The 19,038-nt window shown below is 38.9% G+C and overlaps 1 protein-coding gene across 2 annotated transcripts; it reads right to left on the bottom strand.

Moving 5' to 3' along the window:
- Nucleotides 1-27: 27 nt before the first annotated feature.
- Nucleotides 28-17,133, bottom strand: ENO4 (enolase 4). Of its 2 annotated transcripts, XM_072340636.1 has the most exons (15): nt 16,967-17,133; nt 15,762-15,890; nt 14,959-15,149; nt 14,011-14,144; nt 12,085-12,251; nt 11,739-11,870; nt 10,337-10,402; nt 9,539-9,601; nt 8,508-8,675; nt 6,459-6,584; nt 4,517-4,712; nt 3,558-3,625; nt 2,877-2,994; nt 505-705; nt 28-379 (listed from the first exon to the last, which is right to left on the bottom strand). In XM_072340636.1, exons 1-14 carry the CDS (start codon nt 17,099-17,101, stop codon nt 530-532), a joined length of 1,869 nt encoding a protein of 622 aa, XP_072196737.1. In that variant the 5' UTR covers nt 17,102-17,133; the 3' UTR covers nt 28-379; nt 505-529. The 2 variants fall into 2 exon arrangements, with proteins under 2 accessions (XP_072196737.1, XP_072196736.1); XM_072340635.1 differs by lacking the exon at nt 28-379 and having other exon boundaries at nt 483-705.
- Nucleotides 17,134-19,038: the final 1,905 nt, after the last annotated feature.

The following is a 19,038-nucleotide window of genomic DNA, read 5'->3' as shown; positions in this document are numbered from 1 at the left end:
AGTGATGCAAATTACAGCTCTGTGCCCTACATTTGGAGTTTGCACCGATGCACTTGTATTGATAGCTCGCTAGAACTGGAGCGACATTTCCCTTGTAGGCCAGATCTAAGAGCAGCATTGAGGGTTGTGTGGGGGGGGATGGAGCAGCGTTAACAGTCAAGGCCTTTGTTTTATTTGTAAAATGCTATTTTTTTTTTGCTGTTTGCCACTGGCTTGCTCTTTGTGTGGGGAGAAAGCTCTGCTTTCTCAAAACAAACATTTGGTTTTGAAGTTAACACAGAGGTTTTGTCAGCTTGTAAATACAGCATAGAATTTTGCGGTGTTTTCAAACTGCAGTCAGCGTTCAGTTAACTTGGTTTCAGCTGAAAGCAATGGTCTCCTGGGGAAAGAGAAATGAGTGTTTGAATGCTTTTAAAAATTTTTAGCTGAGGTGCTGGAAAATAAATGGGTTAAAGAACAGGCAGCGAATGGATTCCTTACCAAAAATAGTGCTCAGAAATTTACCTGACAGACAGTTATTTTGGGCAGCCTAGGTCAGTGTGCTGCTCTCCAGGAGCTGAGCAGGCGTGTTGTGACCCTGCAGGGCTGGCACAGAGAGCTGTGAAGGCACCGAATCTTGCTGTGGGGGAGGAAGGACTTCAGCCTGTTGATTTTCTGCCTGTGATTCTTCAGCAAAATCAGTAAATTCAAAATTTGCATCATACCCTGAAGTAGAAGAGAATAAAGAAGGTTGTTCTTATTTTGCTCAAATCTGGTTTCTTATACTGTTCTCTGATGCACTCAGATTTTCTTTCCACACTTCTAGATAATGCTTACATCAGCCTTTAAACATCATGAAGGTTTGGTCTTAAGAACCAGATGGTTACAGGGTAAGGACGTGGTGCAGGAAGGTGGAGGTGTGTCTGCCTGCAGCAGGGCCAGAACTGGATGAGCTGTCAGATCCCTTTCACCTCCAACCCGTCTATGATTCACAACAGCCTGAGCTGGAATATTAGTTCCATTTCCTTCTTCACACCTCACCTGTTGCTTACTACCCTCACTCTTGCTGCCCTTTCTTTGATCATCCATCTTCCTCTGCACTGATGTTCTTGCAAATGTTCCCTCTAGCTGCCTGTGCCTCCTTCCTCCTCATTCCCTGTCTCTAACAACTTTATATAAGCTCAGGTTCAGATGCTGCTTTTGACACTTAACATCTCTCCTTACTGCTGTTTTTCCTCAATCGCATCACACTCACTGCTAATATTTTTTTTGTATCTTTTTTTTTTGCCATGCATACAAAGCCTGCCCTGAATAGGTCACATCTGTCTGTGAGTTCCCAGCAAAAGGCTGACCAATCTGTGATTTCATCTTATCAGCAGTTCTCGTCTGCCTTTCAGGTGCAGTTGGGGGCTGAAACGCAGCATCAGCATTGGGGCTGCAGTAGATGAAGAGTTCTGTGCGATCCCAGAGCCTGACAGAGGAAGGCAGCAGGCAGAGCCTGGCTCCCTGTAGCTGCAGTGCTCCTGGGCCAGCTGTGTGCCCTGTTCAGCCAGTCCTGAGGGGGTCTTCCTGATGGGTCAATGTCACCTTCCATCCACGAACCATTTACAGAGACCTCCATGCTCAGCCCTCCAGCGTATTTTGTAGCTTGCAGCCCAGCCAAATGAAGAGTTTGGTATGCAGCTCAGACATGCTATCTCAGTATTTCCCTGCTGTTGATTTAATTACTGGATTTCATTTCTGCCAAATGATTAACAGCTTCAGGAATTGTTGCTATTTCATTTTATGAGATACAGTTTTAAACATGTCAAACTCAAGCCCTTTTGTTTAGACTATATCCATCTGAATAGGAGATATATCAGTATTGCTAAGGCAGTGAAAGGTCATCGTTCTTTGTAATTATTATGACTTGGTTTTGCAAACACATTCTGTGGAACTCATCAAAACAAATCTGTGTACATTTCTGGTTGTGGGTTTTTTTAAATGACGACTATGTGAGAAAGTGAAAAATGTCCCAAACTTGAGATATTTTCAGTAATTTCTTTTTTTGCTTGTCAAATGTTGCTATTTCATGTACAGAACATAAAGAAAACAATAGCAACAATAGAAACAAGGTCAGATGACTTAGTTCTCTTTCATTTTCCTTCACTTAGCCATAATAAATTTGTGCAAACTCTTTCCTTCCTTCCTGCCTTCCTTCCTTCCTGCCTTCCCTTCTCTGCCCTCACACCCCCCAGGACTGTATGCCTTTATCCTGTCTTGATAGATACCTGAGCAAGTGAGAAGTGGCTCTAAAGAACAGTTAAGTATTTAACTGTATAAAGTGGTGTAAAAAGAAGATGCAGATCAGGAAATGCAGGCAGATGCATACAAGTGGCTAAGGCTGAACTTGCATCCTCAACTTGGATTTGCCTTGGGTTTTATTTAGTACTTACCCATGCAATTGTAGCTTTCCAAACATTTTGCTGTACATATGATACACAAAAGGATGGTGAAATGAAGTTTTGCTAGCAATATATACTTAGGGGCTTAAGGGAAATGTGGGCTTTTGGGCCTAAAATTCCATTTTGGCAGCTTTTCGGAGTGTTATCTGCATGGTTTTTGTTTTGTTCCTTTTGCACTGTGGGCTTCAAGACTCCTACCAATTAATTCTGGAAAAAGGCTTAATGTAGGCTACTCCTCAAGAAGGGGTCTATTTTAACATTCAGTAAACAGATAATCCATTAGGACAACAATATACATTGTGGCAAGTGCTATCCTAGGTTTTTTTTGTCAGCACTTATTTATAGTCTTTTGATTTCGCTTCCCTCCTGCGGTGCAGTTTCAATCATTCTCCCTCCAATCTTTGTTCCCGTATTCATTGCAAGCTGAAAACAAAGTAAGAAAGAAGCTCATACGTAGCGTTTTATTCTTGGCCAGTTCTTCCTCTATAGCAAGAAGGCGGTTGTATTTGGTCACCCTTTCTCCGCGGGAAAGACCTCCCAACTTGACAAACCTGGCACCCAGTCCAACAGCCTTGAAACGAGAAAGTGCGTATTTTAAACCTATTTGCTTTGGGGAGTGAAATCATTTGTAATAATTATACATGGTACCCTACTTCCAACTTAACAATTTTCTTATCTTTTTACAGATAATAAACCTCCTTTAAGCAGAATTAAAGTCTCCCGATGAGAGATTTGCTGGATGCAAACAATAATTTTCACTGGCATACAAGGTGGAATTTTATTTGCAAAGGTAGCTTTAATACAAAAAGCCTAAATATATCACTGTTTAACAATTTTATAGATAATATTATTACCATTCGGAAATGTTTTAAGTAACTCACTTTTTTTATAAACTAAAGCAACCAAATAGATCATATACCCTTGTGAATATACTCCCTGCTTTGGCAAATTTCCTGCATCTTCTTTTTAGACTCAACGATTAACTCTCTGTGAGGGAATAAAAAACAACCCTAGAAAAAGGCCATTTTGTAAAGTGTTTCTTTCTCACACAGAAACAGGCTTTCTCCTAAAAAATAATTCCTGTTCAAAGCAGTGTTTTGGCAATTCTGCAGTGGAATAGCTTTCAGTACTTACCAGATCCACAAGGCTATCATCAGAAGATTCTCCATCTGGACTTCCTAATATGGTAATACGTCTTTGACCTATATATAACAGCGTTGTACAACCTTCATTAGTATATTTTATAAATACAACAGAGATAATGTTTACATTTTTTGTTCTTTTTTTTTCCATTGGGCTAAGATGAAATGCAACTCATTTCACGAAAATGGGAACTATTCTGGTTTGCTGCAATGATGGCATTAACGGCGCGTTTTCTTTTATTTTCAGCACAAATAAGGGGATACCCAACATCCTATACCACTTACCTCTAGCTGATGTGTCCGGTAATGTATCGTACACGCCAGGAGGCTGTTCTGTTTCTTTAAACATGCTTTTTTCCTACAGTAATGATTTTTCTTCACTGTGAAAAGGAGTTTACCCTCATGACTGAATGAAATGTTTAAGTTGCTTTTCACTCACTTTGGTAGAGCGATTCCGGAATTTTTGAGTGAATAAGGAGAAAGAAATTATATAAAATTTGTCTATTTCTGGGGATAAAGATGGATAGAACAAAAAAAAATGGTACAAAGAAATCTTACGTAAGAAATTGCACAGGTTTAAGTACTGGTACTATAAAGGCTCAGTAATATGTAAACTGTTCTTTTAAATGCTTTGGACTAGTTTGGATTTCTTAATTATTAATACTAATCTGAAGCGAAATTCAAATTCCTCAACTGTATCATCTGTTTCTTTTTAATTCTGACATCTAACGGCGTGACTCTTATCTGCTGTGTCAAAGGGCATCCACATTCAAAACACACGCAATGTACTTGCTAAGCTTTTGAACAGAACATGACGGTTCCTTCTGACAAACGCTTACTAAAATAGAAGTGGTGGTGATTATATAAACAGATGTAATATTTGTAGGTGTAGCAACATGATTTTGTGACTTGGAGGGCTTGCAAGCAAGCATTTTTAACCTGTTTACTCACCATCTAGAAGTCCAGTCAGTTCTACAAGGTCTGATATCTTGGTTTGATTAACATATTTTAGGACAACACCGCTGCACATTGGTATGTTTATATTCTGGTCTGTTTTAAGCTTGGAAGTATTTGTGGCAGCATCTTCAGCAATCAGGTAACATTTGGAACCAAGAGCACAACACACATTATTCCACTGCTGCCTGTCCTGCACAAACAAGCAAGCAAATACTTGAGGTTTAAAACACAAAACTGAATGAAAACTCGAATTGAGACGGCACAATTTAAACTTGGAAAAGTATTTTTGGATTTCATCTTACTCTCGATACAAAGATATATTTTATATTTTGAATCTGTCCCTCTATGAAAATAGAATAATTTTGCTTGGCTTTTAAGATTTTGCTAGAAAACATAAATTTGTACCTGGAATTAATCAAAGATAGTTACCCAGCAGGAAGTTTCAAATACTTCAAATTAAACTAACCGTAGAGCTTTGCTATTTTAATTTCTTCTCTTGTGTTGTATTTAATTTATGTGGACGATAAAACAATTTTCTATTGTTTCATTCAGAGGGCTCATTCTTGTGTTCATATTTTCAGTGTCCTTTTTTATATATTTTTTAATATAAAGTAATGAGATAGGAGGCAGCCACAGACTTGGTGAAGTACATGAGAGGATGATCAGAGTTACAAGACTGACCCATAGGGGACTGTGGAATACAACACTCTCTTTCCAGCAAAGCTCCAGTTTTTTAGGCTCTTAATTTGAATGCACTGTCTGTGTGGTACTGAGATTTAAAGATAAACAGAGGAGAGGAATGGATAATTTGAAAATGATAATAATAATAATAATAAATTTAAAGATATATTTGTTTTTTATGTCTCCAGAATGCAAAGTTCTCACATTAAAATGATGCACAATTTGAAGTTAATAATTGTGAAGCTAATAACTCTTGGTCTGTGGGTCACACTGAAATGTGTAGCTTTATACCTGCAATACGCTCAGGAGTCTATTCTCGCAAAGCTGTCAAGCCCATAAGTAACTGAAAATGAAGGTTTGACACATGGTCAAATGTTTAAACTTAACCACTTCGGTATTCTTCTATCTGGCAGTGGATTGTTGAATTGGTACCACAGCTAATTGTCAAGGACCTCATTATCTGTGGCAAAGATGTAGCTTGGGTTAGCTTCATAGATGTGCTGCGGGGGGAGGAGGACAGGCATTTTCCTTAACAGTACTGTCTGTAGCAGTTAAATTTATATCTTTTGGTAATATGTGGAAAATGAATTATATGTATAAATGCTTCTCTTTGAGGTTACACCATCTCTTTGACCTATCTGTAACTTGATAAAACGTTTGTCTTCTACTTTAGTGTATTAATCTATTGCCCACATCAATGATCTTCTCTAACACTGATCACAGTGATAAAACGCATTTTGCAAGTTCTGCTGAGCAATGCTGCCAGCTACAGATTTGTTCTGGCTTTGGGTATAAGTCTCAGTCATAGGGAAGAGCAGCTATGTGAGTTTTTTGAATGGTTCTAAGGAATGCACAGCTGTATAGCTATGTAGAAATTTCTAGCTCCTTCCATATAATGTTCCACGTAATGTTTGTATATCACATGAATTTTGTAATTTGTTTTTTATAATACAATCTGTGTTATTTGTTTTCATAGGAGGGAAAATGTAATATGTAATATGATGGTGCTTTAGGAAGTAGAATCAGGAAGAATTGGCATTTTCTCCTAATAGTTGTGCTATCCATATTCTGCTCACGTCAGGATTATTTTCTGTCAGGAATTAGCTCAAACATTTTAAAAAAATATAAATCTTGTAGTCAATTAAAGATATACAAATGAATTAATGCATGCGTAAACATTCTGAAAACAGAAGCTTCATATTTGGTCTGTTTTGTAAAAGCATGAAAAGTTCAGTGGTTTCACATAAACTCTTACCTCTTTCCTTAAGGGATCTACTAAGGCAATAATAGATGGAAATTTATTAACCAGTTCCACATACATGTCGACCATTTCATCAGGACTTCTGAAGGTTCCAGTGAGTATTTCATATTTTCCTTTAACCTAGAAAGTACAGGACAAAGTGTAAAAGAAGGGCAGTTCTAACACACAGTACTAATAGAAACACGCAGGTCTTGTGACTCTGGTATCTCCATTAGGGCATATTGTGTGTTCTTCAATAAGCACACATTCACTCTGCCTACTTTATTCTAGGTCTGTGTGAACATTATTATGGAAATCTCTGCCTGCAGTAACAGTAAGCTCTTGCCAAATATTCCATTCCCAAAACAAGGGAGATCTCTTTCAGCATTTCCTAGGCAACGCTGTCAGTTTTATGCAACTTTGTCATAAAGTTATCAATATTTGACATTTTTATTAAATCTTGCATGAAAAATCTCGTTTCACTTCCCGCCCTTCCCCACAAAAAAAGGTTAATTCTTAGTCCTTATTCGCATAAGGGAAATGTTGCTATGAGAAAAGGAGCACACCCTCCGTAGTCAGAAATAGGATACTGCCTTTCCTTGGTGCCTTCCCATTTCTAACAAATAACTTAAAAACAAAAAAGGGGGGTGGGGGGAGGGAAGATCAAACAATCAGAAACAAAAACATAGGGAAAAAAATCAATCAAAAAAAATATCCCCTTCTCCCTCCCTCCCCCCCCCAACACACAGAACCAAAACAAACAAACGACCCCTCTTCCTCCACACACACAGAACAGCCGCCCGACCACCACCAAATAAAAGCTAGTTTCAAACCAGTCCCATCTTTAAGGAAAACATAAACGATAACACACAAGTAGAAGGATTATTAAGGGATTATGAGCACCCTATCAAATCGTGCCAGAAAGAAAACACTGCTTTATTGACCGCAGCAGTTAAATAACAGAATTACTCATAATTCTTTAAGATATTGCTCATTAAAACTGTCAGGAAAGCAACTGTTTTCACAGAAGATCCTGTGCGAATTGGGGGCTTGTCAGTACAGTGTATCCAGACAAAATGTCACGCAATACTGAATCACAGAGAACAGCAAGTTTCTTTTTCTGCTCAGAGAAAAAGCTAAGTGATATCAGAACAAGGGCTTAGAACTTTAAGACTTCAGCTGGAGATGAATAATCTTTATCAGATAGAAAACTTGAAATCTAATCATTGTATATGAATGCTGATATAAAGTGAGATAAATGTTACCGGGTATACAGTACTGAAGTAAAAATATACAAAAAGGTCAAGAACAGATACAGTGAAATAAAACAGAAATAAGCATCAAGTGGTGCAAAGGGATTACAGAAGTATATTTGCATAAATAATTTCTTGTTCTTCAACTTTAAAGACAAGATAGATAGAAGATTAATTTGAGATAATTACTTAATTTACTCCTCGTGGTGAACTGAACAAAACAGCATTTGCTGCCTGCATCTCTGATTCGAAATTGCCTGAGATGTTCAGTGTCAGGAAGCTGCTTTGCTGAACAGAAGGCAGTACATGCTTGCCTGTTAAAAGTTTGCTATCTCTAACACAGACTCATTTGAAAAATGTTACTAAATAAACAAGCAGAGAAAAGGAATAAATGTGGCTGACACAGGGCAGCTTGTGCCATTTGAATGATAAAAGCTACACTGTAAAAGCAGCAGAGATTTTTGTAGGAAGGATGCAGGCCATAAAGAGAGGCTGCCTTGCTCCACTGAGCCTTGTTCCATACGAGGTGTGTAAGTATGCTGCTACAGCAGCAAAGGAGGAATACACACCAGCTCTTATAGCTCCCACTGCACTGGGCAACAAAAAGGATGTCTGTGTAGCTTGCCCTTTCCCTTACAATCCAACAGCATATCTTCTGAATTTATAGCACTGATTCAAACATAATTTATAAATGCAGAGATAATTCTTTTTCTTTGCTGTGGAAAACGGTCAAAAGATTCTGAGCAAGTCTGCATTGCAATAGTAAAGTATTAACAAGTAACTATTTCAATAAAGAGCAGAAGTAACTTACGTAGTCCATTAATTCATGAGCAGCACAATTAATTGCTAAATACATATCTGTTCCTAGCTCCAGACCTATATTGTTGCAAGCTGTTTGCACTAGGAGGAGAGGTTGCTCTAGGTTATCACATCCCATTATTAGGCAGCCTAAGTGTGATATTCTTTTTAAGGCGGGTGGCTGAAAGGAAAACAAAAAATAATCTATTTACGAGTATATAAAACTTGCATATATATTCACTGTTATTACAGACTGCCTGCAATAATCATCACATAAATCTGTTCTCAAAAACAGCATTAGCACCTTTAGGGATAGTTCTGTATGAATGAGGGTTTACCAAGCATGAAAACTTTTTCTCATCCTGTGTTTCAGACAGTCCACAAAAGCACGAGTTCTTATCTGGTAATATTTTAATCATCTCACTATGGGAAGCACAGCCAGCATGGCATTTCCATCCCACTATTTTGAAACTCATCTGTAAACTACAGATTATGAAGTGGAAATAAAAAAACAATAAAACAACAAAAGATCATTTGAGTCATACAAAATAATGCCCTGCCACTATTGTGAGTGCTGCCCTTCGGCTTCTTTTTCTTATCTGCCATTATGTATAACCTCAAGCAGGAACTGGGAATTCAGTGCAGCATGACTAAGAGGGGAGTTAAGTTTCCAGTGTTTAGGAAGCAGCACGATACACAAGTTTTACAGGTAACAGTTGTAGGCTTACAAGATCAGAGGTGCTAGTACACTGCTAATGCTACAGGCCTACAGAATGTTCTGTTGGATGAATTAGTAGGTTTTCTATTTCAGAAAAAATCCCAGGTTCCAGAAGTACGCCCTCTTTCCATTACTGTTCCACAGGAGGGGAAGGTATAGTCAGAAGAATCCAAATTATTATGTAAAATAGGGGCATTTGGAATATTTAAAAGTCCTGTATTGACCTTTCCAAAATATTAAGGCAGATTTATGTTTCATTTTTAAGGATGTTTTGGTTCCCTTCGGTTTTTTATACCTTGTTGAAAACTTAAAATCTCTTTTCTTACCGAAGCTTTCTTCTCTTTATTACGTCCTTTGCCTTTCTTACTGTCTGCTGGTTGAGGACTGGGCTGTTGGCATTGAAGGAAGACAGAACCAATGAAACAATGCCATGTAAAGGTCCAAAAATGACACAGACTTTACATTAAAAAAAGAAAAAAAAGTTAATGCATTGACCAAATTTTGGTCTAAAGAGATTGCATATATTTAATTTAGGAGATAATATTCAAGACAAGGAAACTATAAGCAATTAACTCATCTTATTTTGCGGTGGTAGCTCATTTCAAATATTTATTTCTATGCATGCATCATCCAAAACATGTTTTTCAAAATATTTCCACCGTGGCTATCAACAATACACAGTTCTAAGAAATGAGCATCTAGACTCTATATTGGAGGAAACCTAACCTTACTTTGCAAAAAGCATATGGAAATACTGAGCTTGATAAGCTACTGCAATAATACTACTTTGAACAATACATGATTTGTGTGAGACTTAGCAGAATCAGAAACAAACAGCATATGTTCACTGTGTCAGTATTGTTCCCTAGAAGACTTTTCATGATATATGTAATGAAATACAAAAGTCTTCCTGTACCTAGAACAATGTTTTATTCTATCTTCATTAATGTAATATCACTAAATGCCCAGTGTTTTATTCATCTGTCAGGGAGCAATAATTCTATTCTGTGCAATAAGACTAAATGTGATAATATGCAAAATATTCTGTGTTTAAGGTTAAACAGACAGTAGGAACAGAAAGACCAAATGAAGTACATCACATTAATAACACATTTTTATTGTACCGCTTTCCCTGCAGGCTCCAGCAGTCTCATCATTTCTTTTTGAATGTCCAGAGCTCTTTCTATGCCCTGAAATTAAACATCATCATTCTTCATAAGAAAGATCAATTACTTCATTCTAACTGCTTGAATCAGAGCACTTCTAAACACAGACCTCAATATAAAGTCTTTAAAAAATATATATTACAGACTTCCTAAACACAATTTTCCTTCGAGTGTCCAGAGCTAAAAGGTTAGTAGCAGTGGAATGAACAGAAATATTTGATTATGCCATTAAAAAAGACGGCAAAAAAGTGGCCTCTTCCACCCAAAAAACCTAACAAACCCTTTCCAGGTGAAACAAGTAAGCAACATTTGGTCTGCCTAGTATTCAAGAGTGGGAGTGTCCACAACTGTGAATTTCTCTAAGGCTACCTAACTGAAAACTGACCAAACTGACGTTTCCAGGCAGCAGGGAAAGAAATGCTGTCATTGTTTCTAGAAATAGGGATTGGAAGAACACTCCAGTAAAATGAATCTGCTGCTTTTAACACAAGACTGGTTTTGGCTGATTTAGGGAAAGCTTAATGCTAACTCTGTAAATCATATTTCACGTTTCCTTTAGCTGTGCCTGTAAAAGAAAACTGAAAAACTGAAGGGGGCAGAAGTCAGTCACAGCTGACAGCGTATCAGCACAGGGGAAACTGCTGTGCTTACTGCACTGCAACGAACAGCTTGCTGCTCTCCCTTGGGCACTGGTTGGAATTAAGTCTTTGAGTAGTAAGGAATTGGTAACCTTGTTATGAGTTCTGTGTGACAGTTCTGAAAAGTTAAAGGAAGAAGAAAGAATCGAACTCAGCTATTTGTTCAGGTCACCAGCATACAAAATAGAAATCACAGCCCTAATGTAGGCATCTTGTGCAGATACATTCTTTAATGCACCATATGGCTAAACAAAAAGAGGGTGTTGACCCAGTCTGTCTCATCCATCCTCCCTGCCCCTTGAATAGATTTTGTTCTGCTTTGTATCCCCTTCTAGCTCCACAATTTCATTTTTAAAGCAATCTATTCTCAAAGATTTTATGCTCTGCTGTGAATTTGTTGGTGTTTCTGTTTGGTATGAACAAATAACTAACAGTATTTGTAATCTAGGAATGTAAAGTTACATTTTTGAAAAGACTCAAGTGTTTTATAACAGATTTCTGTATCTTCTTTAATGCACTGATTTTTTCTCTAGTACTCTGACACATGTATCCATTTCAAAATGTTAAAACTTGGGCCTTACAAGTAAACAAAAAATGAAAAGAGCACTTTCTAAGGTTTCTACTGCAAAGTTTGATGTGCTCGCTCACATATATATGAAACGTATAGAATATATTGATTAAAAAAATAGGATGTATTATTAAAGAAACCAACAAAACAATACCTGTTTGATGGATAACTGAACTGGTGGTATGAGCATAACTTCTTTCACTAATCTGAGTTTTGCAAGTGAAAATCTTTCACAGCTCAACAGAGTAACCATTGGGAGTGGCAGAGTCATTTCTTTAGGTGGATCCTGTCATTGAGAGTGGCAAGTGGAAAAAAAAAAAGTGTTAGAGAATCATTTACTGTGTGTTTTAAGTATGGCACAGGGCTGCTTCTAAGCCTGCTACAAGCAACTGGTTTCAGAATGTATTTTATGAGGTCTATTTAATCCCAGTTTCATGACAGATTCCCAACTTGACAATTGTGGTAATTAGAGTAAACAAGATGACAGAAGTTACATGTACCTGACTGTTTTTCAGCAGTGCAATGTGTAAGTACAATGGGGTAAGATTAATAGAGGCACCAGCCTTAGCTATAGCGAGTGATGTTCCCCCAATGGCTAAGCTGCCACAGAGCACTGATTCACTGGGTTCTGCAGGTGGGATTGTTGTCTCTGCATCTGACTTCTTCCCTGCAAGACAGCGAATAGCAGCTAAATATTTTACTGCTTTAAAACATGAGCCTATGTACCAGGGTTATGCAAGCAAATACAATATTCACATTTCAGTACTGTACTCAATATATTACAAAAATAATAATAATCAGTTGTTTAATTTAATCTTGTCATTAGCTGTATATGACATGACCTTGCAAATAGGTAAAGTACCTGTCCTCACTCTGATTTCAAATGTGTTTCAAATCCATCGCTTTCAGCCATTGAAATCTGTGTATATTTACATGGAGTATTGTCAAATCATTTTTTAAGTTTTCTGTGTTGTTATTTATTGGTCTCCTCATATGCTCGGCTTTTGCATAAAAGACTTGGAATATTACATTATAAGCTGATTGGGAGTCTACATACTTGATTCCAGCTAATAATGAGCATGAAAAAAAATTGCAGGCCTATTAGAGTTGGATTTTCAACAAAAGAACACGTCTTTTAAATATTCCACACACACAGACTTGTTAAGATCTTGTTAAATTTTCAAAGGAACTTATTTCCCTTTCAGACACAGTAAAATAACTTTTGTCAAAATGCTTGAAGCCCAGCATTTCCCGCTATTATTACCTACCCTGCTAAGATGTACAGCAAGCACCTATGTGAAACTGAAATCATATGCACTGGGTACTTATTTTGTGAATCAGCCAAAGCAACTGCTTTGGTTCCTACTAAGAATGATATACAGTTTTTCCCTCCCTGTGGAAGTTTTCAATAAAATACTTAAATAGTTCAGCATACAACTAAGATGGGCAACAATAGAGGCCCAGCAGGACCTTCTGTGGATATGCTGATTAGATTAAGCATTATTTGCATACCGTATACAGCTTTTATACCTCTTACGTAGAGGATAAAGAGCTACACATGCACAACATCAGTAATCCAGTATTGAGATGCTCTGGTAAACAGACGGCTGCAGATGTTCCATTTCAGGTTAAAGGTGGACTTACTGTGCACATGTTGAACATATGACTTGGGAGGATATACCAGTATTTTATGACAGTTCAAACTAAACTGACAAGCAACTGACAATTTGTCAAAATGGTATGACTTCCAGTAAATGAAAACAGGGAGATCTTTTTTTCTGAGGATAATGTACCTCAGTAACATATTGTGCCTTTTTTCCTTTCTTTTTTTGCTGTATACATTAATTCTGTTTCTCTACTCTCGTACCATTCAGTACCATTGTCTCCTTACTTCTTTTTCACCCTGCGCTGCCTGTCTTTCCCATCTCATCCCCTTCCTTTCACTTCTCACCTTTATTTCCTCCCTTTGTCAGTGTTAGCCACAATTTTCCCTTCCTCCCTTCCCCTTTCAATTCTTTTCAACTTCTATATTCAAACTATTTCCATTTTCCTTTTCAGTTCTATGATTCTTTTCTTTCCTTATCATTTTCATTTTTATTCTTCATTTGCATCCTCCTCCATTCTTATTCCTCATTCTGAAGAGTAATAACCTCCTGTCTACGCCAACCATAAAACAAAGGCAGAAACTCTGTTCAATAAATGCAAGCGAATGATGACAAAACTGTGTAGTTTTCCTCTCTCATTTCTGAAGTAGAAACTGCTGTGATCAGAACGAAGGACAGAAAGAAAGCAGATGGTTTCAGACAGACTAACCTAACTCTCCAAACAGGTGACACTAGTCTTTAATGAGATTACTACAGGAAGAATTTTAGCATCTTTGTCAATTTTGGTATTGCACAAAATATTACAAGGAAATCAATCAAAACCTGTTTTTGCTTCCTTTTTTTGCCCAGATGGTGCCACTTCTGATGGAGCACAAGAAGTTATGAAAACAGTGTCTTCTTCTTCTTTCTCTTTTTCAATTTCTTTTTTTTCTTCTACCTTTTTTGAAAAGTATTCCCTGAGAAAAAGAACAAAGGTTAGCAGCTCAAAATGTTGTCATGCATGCCATAGGAGGCACACGATACTCGCTGGAGAACATGCTGGAGATGGATTAAGAGCATCTGTTTGAGATTCTGCCCTGATTGTGTGAAGCTGGAAAAGTCAGTAAATTACTGTTTTTGACAGTTATCTACAACACTGAATAAAGAAAAAGAACCACAAGCGAGCATAACAGTCCTCAGCACATGATTTTCAGATTGCACTGGTTTGAAAGTGAGCTCTCTGTAGACACAATCTCAAAGATAATCTTAGTGTACAAGATCCCTGTTTACTTTGCATGGGTAGTACAGTGGTAAGCCTGTCATAACTTTATGACATGTAGCAACCTGTTTTAAGTTGCTAATTCAGTAGGTCAGCTGTGTGCTGTCAGGCAGGTGCTTGCAATCCCAGAGTGGCTGAATTCAGCTGCCTGCATAAAACAGAAACTGCATACATTTGCGGTCACAGCCACCCCATTCAGGCAGACTGAGTATGTAAGCTATATGCAGTAATGCAAACAATATATCTAGATTCAGCTCAGTAGTCTAAATCTAATTGTCACGAATTCTTATTAAAAATGGCATAATTTTCACATCAAAGTTATAAATCAGCAGCAAATCATACAGTGGATGGGCTTCTCATGCTTAGCATATAATATACATAATACACAAAAATACTTAAAATACATTAATTATTGTATATGCTTTTCCCTTGAAGTATAAATTAGTAGTATTTCAAGTGAATAATTTGTTCTGCAGTAGCTAAAAAGAGGAGAAATTATGTGCAAAGCTTACCCAAGCACCTTATCAATTTCACACTGGTCAGTAGGCTTCAAGTCTCTTAACATTGTGTTTAGTGATTCATTCACCCATTCCACAGCAGTGGTAACAGAGTCATTTCTTTCTTTTTCATCAGCTTCGTTTGTTCCTGATAAAGCATTCTCAGGTATTTGATAATGAGAAGAAATTACAGCAGAACAAATCCTCTGCAAAATAATACAGAAAGGCTGACAGCATTAATTCTCACTTGGAAATGTCTTTCTTAAAGATTAAGAAGCAGATGTCCTTATCAGTGCTACAAGGACCCATCTGCAAATCAGTTTGCTCCGTTTAACTTATATTTTTTTAATCCAGTTCCTCCTTCCTGGTCTCTTACATCTCGGTACTCACAGACCTTGTTTAAGTTTCTCAATCTAAAGTATAACTACTTAAGAAAAAAAAACTCGTGACAGATCTGTTTTACATATGTATATATTACTATCAGAATGGAAGGATTCTAAAGATCACACTCTTTTCATGGCATCTTTCACTGCAGCTGTTGTTATCCCGCTGTACCACAATTCATCAGCATTTATGCTTAAAGCCATTTGACTCAGCTATCACCCACATCAGCCTATTGGCTCAAAGAAAAGTTGTTCCTTCACCAATGCTTTGTGGATACCGTACAACAGGTTTTTTTAACATCACTATTTACTGAACTGATGAGTCACAGGGATACACATCCACTCACTAAAGCTGCAAAATAAAATGCTCACGAGGAGTAGAATAGTACATTTTCCTGACAGTGTCTTATTCAATAAATAAGGAGCAGCTCACACCTTCTCGTAGTTTTTCACAGTGCAGTATATTTCCACTTCTAATGTTGGTTGACCAACTCCATCAAGAACTTTTCTTCCAGCCACTTTGCATATGACTGGAGCTTTTGAAAATTTAGAGAAGTAGTTAGCCTTAAATGAAAGAGAAGGAACTCATTAGGAGACGCTTTCTATGCAAACAGGTTTTTATTCCATGTAACAAATTTAAATCATATCCACCATTGAGCATATCCATTTATTCGTCCCAATATCGAACATACTCTTGTTTATGTCTGCAGTATCTGCTTATGAATGGTTTGGTATGGATTGGTATGAATCCAACTCAAATCTCAGCCTGGAAAGTCCAAAACTACATCCGGGTTAAGACAATGTGTTTTATTTTGCAAAGTTAGTGATGGGTATCATCAAATAGCTCCAAAGCCTTCTAGAAAACAGGTGATTATCCAAGGTTTAATTGGATTTACACTATCAAACGAAACAAAAAATCATGTTATTCAAACGCTACTCGTGAAATCTGCTTACATTAAGGCTCACACAGGACGGTTCAGTGAGTTGATAGACCACAGTTATTTTATCTGTGGATATGATCTTGAAAAAAATGCATCTCTTTGTTTGGAATGTGTCAGGAGAAAGATTCCAGAAAGGAATAACCCTCTGAAATGCCTGCAGAGCTGTGCTAGGAGCTGTGTTACCACAGAAGCCAACTGACGCAGCACAGAGGTCAGTGCATGGTGAAGCTGGGATTTCACATGGAGGTGCAAGCAGAGCGCTCTTAATTATTTATCAGACATGGTCTTTAATGGGCTGTGGCACTGACATCACGGGCTGAGCGAATATAGTTGGGGCTCATCTGTATTTCATGAACACCAGCGTCACTTTAAATAAAAAAATCACATTGCCGTGTGGGGCTTATTACTGACTTTCTTGGCGGTTTCATCCTCTTGACAGACGGTCACCAGAGCAAAAGCACGGCTTAGCTCATGAGGAGACACGAAAGAACAGAGGCCAAACATCCAGCAAAGCCGGAAGAGCGCCAGCTCCATCTCCCAGTGGGGATGGCGATGCACTCGGAGACAGGAAACACTGTAACGCTTCCACAGCCGCTGCCCGCCCCTCCGCCCCGCCCGCCACAGGCAGCGGCCGCCTCAGCCCCCGCCCCACCGCCCCTCAATGGGAGCGCCTGCGCGCTGCGCCCCGCCCCGAGGTACCAAGTCCCCGTAGAGGTCTGCGGGGCACAGCGGGAAGAGGGCGTTGAGAGCGTCCTCCATTCGCTGCTGCACTCGGTGGACCCTATAGTATTCCGCCGCCTCCCGCCGAAGCTGCTCGACGGTATCGGCCTCCATCGCGGGGTCGCTGCTAGGAGACGGCGCAGCCCGCTGCTATCGCGAGACTGGCGGGGCCGCCTCTCGCGGCCGTTACCCCGAGGCGGGAAAGCCCTGAGGGGCGGCGGCGGGTCCTTGTGCGGGTCGTAGCTGCCCTTGGGACGTGGCAGTGAGCGCGATGTTTGTGCTGTTTCTTTGCTTAAAAACTGCGCCTTCCTCTCAGGCTGGTTATGAGCAGGTATTGTTTAGTTTTAAAAAGTCTCCGAACGACGAAATTGTGTAAGATTATCATCCTGAAAGAGAGACAGATTATGGTCTGTGAAACGTCTGGTGAGGGATAACGCTGCTGCTGCCTTTAAAAGCCCTTTACTTTGGATGAAAAGAAACGTTTCACAACCTAAATGATCATTTTTAGTCTGCGATTTCCTACAAAAACTTTCACTTTGTTACGCTGCCCATTGGTAATTTTGTTGAAGTAACTGAAAATGGAGATACTTAAAAAGCTGTTAGCCACACGCTTCCTCGGCTCTAAAATCAATACGTGTGGACCTCTGCTCATTGTACCTTTGCTTCTCTGGGCTGGGTGATAATGAAGAAAAATCCCCACTGAATCATTTTCTTTTCCTTTCACATCCTTCAGAAATAACACGGTTCCTCTCCAGAGAGTTAAACCTTCTTATTTATATATATTTTTTTTCTTTTCAGCTTTTTCCTCTGGGGAGGTTTCAGAACTGGCACTAGTCATGCCCTAAAGAGAGTGGAAAGAGAATGTGTGGTGAGGCTTTCCTGGCTCGGAGCAGCTCAGCGTGGTGTCTGCTGCTCCTTTATATCATAGAATGGCATGGGTTGAAAAGGACCACAATGATCATCTGGTTTCAACCCCCTGCTATATATATGCGGGGTCTCCAACCAGGCTGCCCAGAGCCACATCCAGCCTGGCCTTGAATGCTTGCAGGGATTGGGCACCCACAGCCTCCTTGGGCAACCTGTTCCAGTGCATCACCACCCTCTGTGTGGAAAAACTTCCTCCTAATATCTAACCTAAACCTCTTCTGGAGGGTCACTCAGCTGGGTGTGACATGCACAGTAGCTTCATACCTGTGTGGCACATGGCTTGGCCCACAGCATTCCCATTTAGTTAAATGTTCCTGTGGGAATGTGGTTCTTTGAGGTAATGGTGCTTGTGTAGTGCTTTGGAGGCTCCAATACTTGATTACTATGTAATATGATGTGGTTTGGGGGTGCTGCCTGCTGCTGGATTTTGCGTTTCTTTAACTTTGTTTCCCACCTTCTGCTTTTTAAGGGGTTCAGAGTAAAATGTGGAGAAACAGCATTGTGGCTGTGTTAGTATTGATCAACAGTCTGGGAAGAGAAACTTGTCGATTTCCCTTGCTAGTTTTAGGAAAACAGTGAATCAAAGCAAGTTGGTAGTCACTTTCTACAATAATCTCTCATTCTGTTTGAATTTGCTGTTTGAAATGCTACCAAGGCTTCCAAGTATTTATCACATCTGCTTCATGATCAAGCGAAGGTTGCATGAATTATTGGCGTAGTCTTGTAATTTCCATTAACAGTAATAGGAGCTGTAAGCATGTAGAAAGAGGATGGCTTATCCTATGATCCGACCTATTATGAAGTATTTAACTGATTAGTTAGGGTGCTGCGAGCCACTTCATACCATGGGTGAACTCTCGGCAACCCCATTATCTTCATTAGGCTTGTGTGGGTGTAATTAATTGGTGTTTAGTTAACAGTTGTGTTGAATGAAAAGAATTTAGTTCTATTTCTTTTAGTTTTATTGGCCCCGTAGTGCTAACAGGCTAAAGTGTAATTACAAACTCACTAATCAAAGTGCGTGTGGCGAGTTCTAAGGAACTCACAAGTGAGGGAGAAGCATGTGATTGGTGTGGATCTGTCCTTTGCCAGATGAGCAGGTACAAATGATGCCCTGCGGTAGT

Source organism: Excalfactoria chinensis, chromosome 6 (genome assembly GCF_039878825.1).
Source record: "Excalfactoria chinensis isolate bCotChi1 chromosome 6, bCotChi1.hap2, whole genome shotgun sequence".
Classification (NCBI taxonomy): domain Eukaryota; kingdom Metazoa; phylum Chordata; class Aves; order Galliformes; family Phasianidae; genus Excalfactoria; species Excalfactoria chinensis.
This window is presented reverse-complemented; position numbering and strand designations above follow the sequence as displayed.

Excerpts from the sequence above, each read along its gene's own strand:
- ENO4 (XM_072340636.1), bottom strand. The coding sequence starts at position 17,101 with ATGGAGGCCGATACCGTCGAGCAGCTTCGGCGGGAGGCGGCGGAATAC. Across the intron at positions 9,602-10,336 it reads TGGAGCCTGCAGGGAAAGCG|CCCAGTCCTCAACCAGCAGA; the intron begins GTACAATAAAAA and ends CAATGCCAACAG. Across the intron at positions 6,585-8,507 it reads CTCATGAATTAATGGACTAC|GTTAAAGGAAAATATGAAAT; the intron begins GTAAGTTACTTC and ends TGTACTTTCTAG.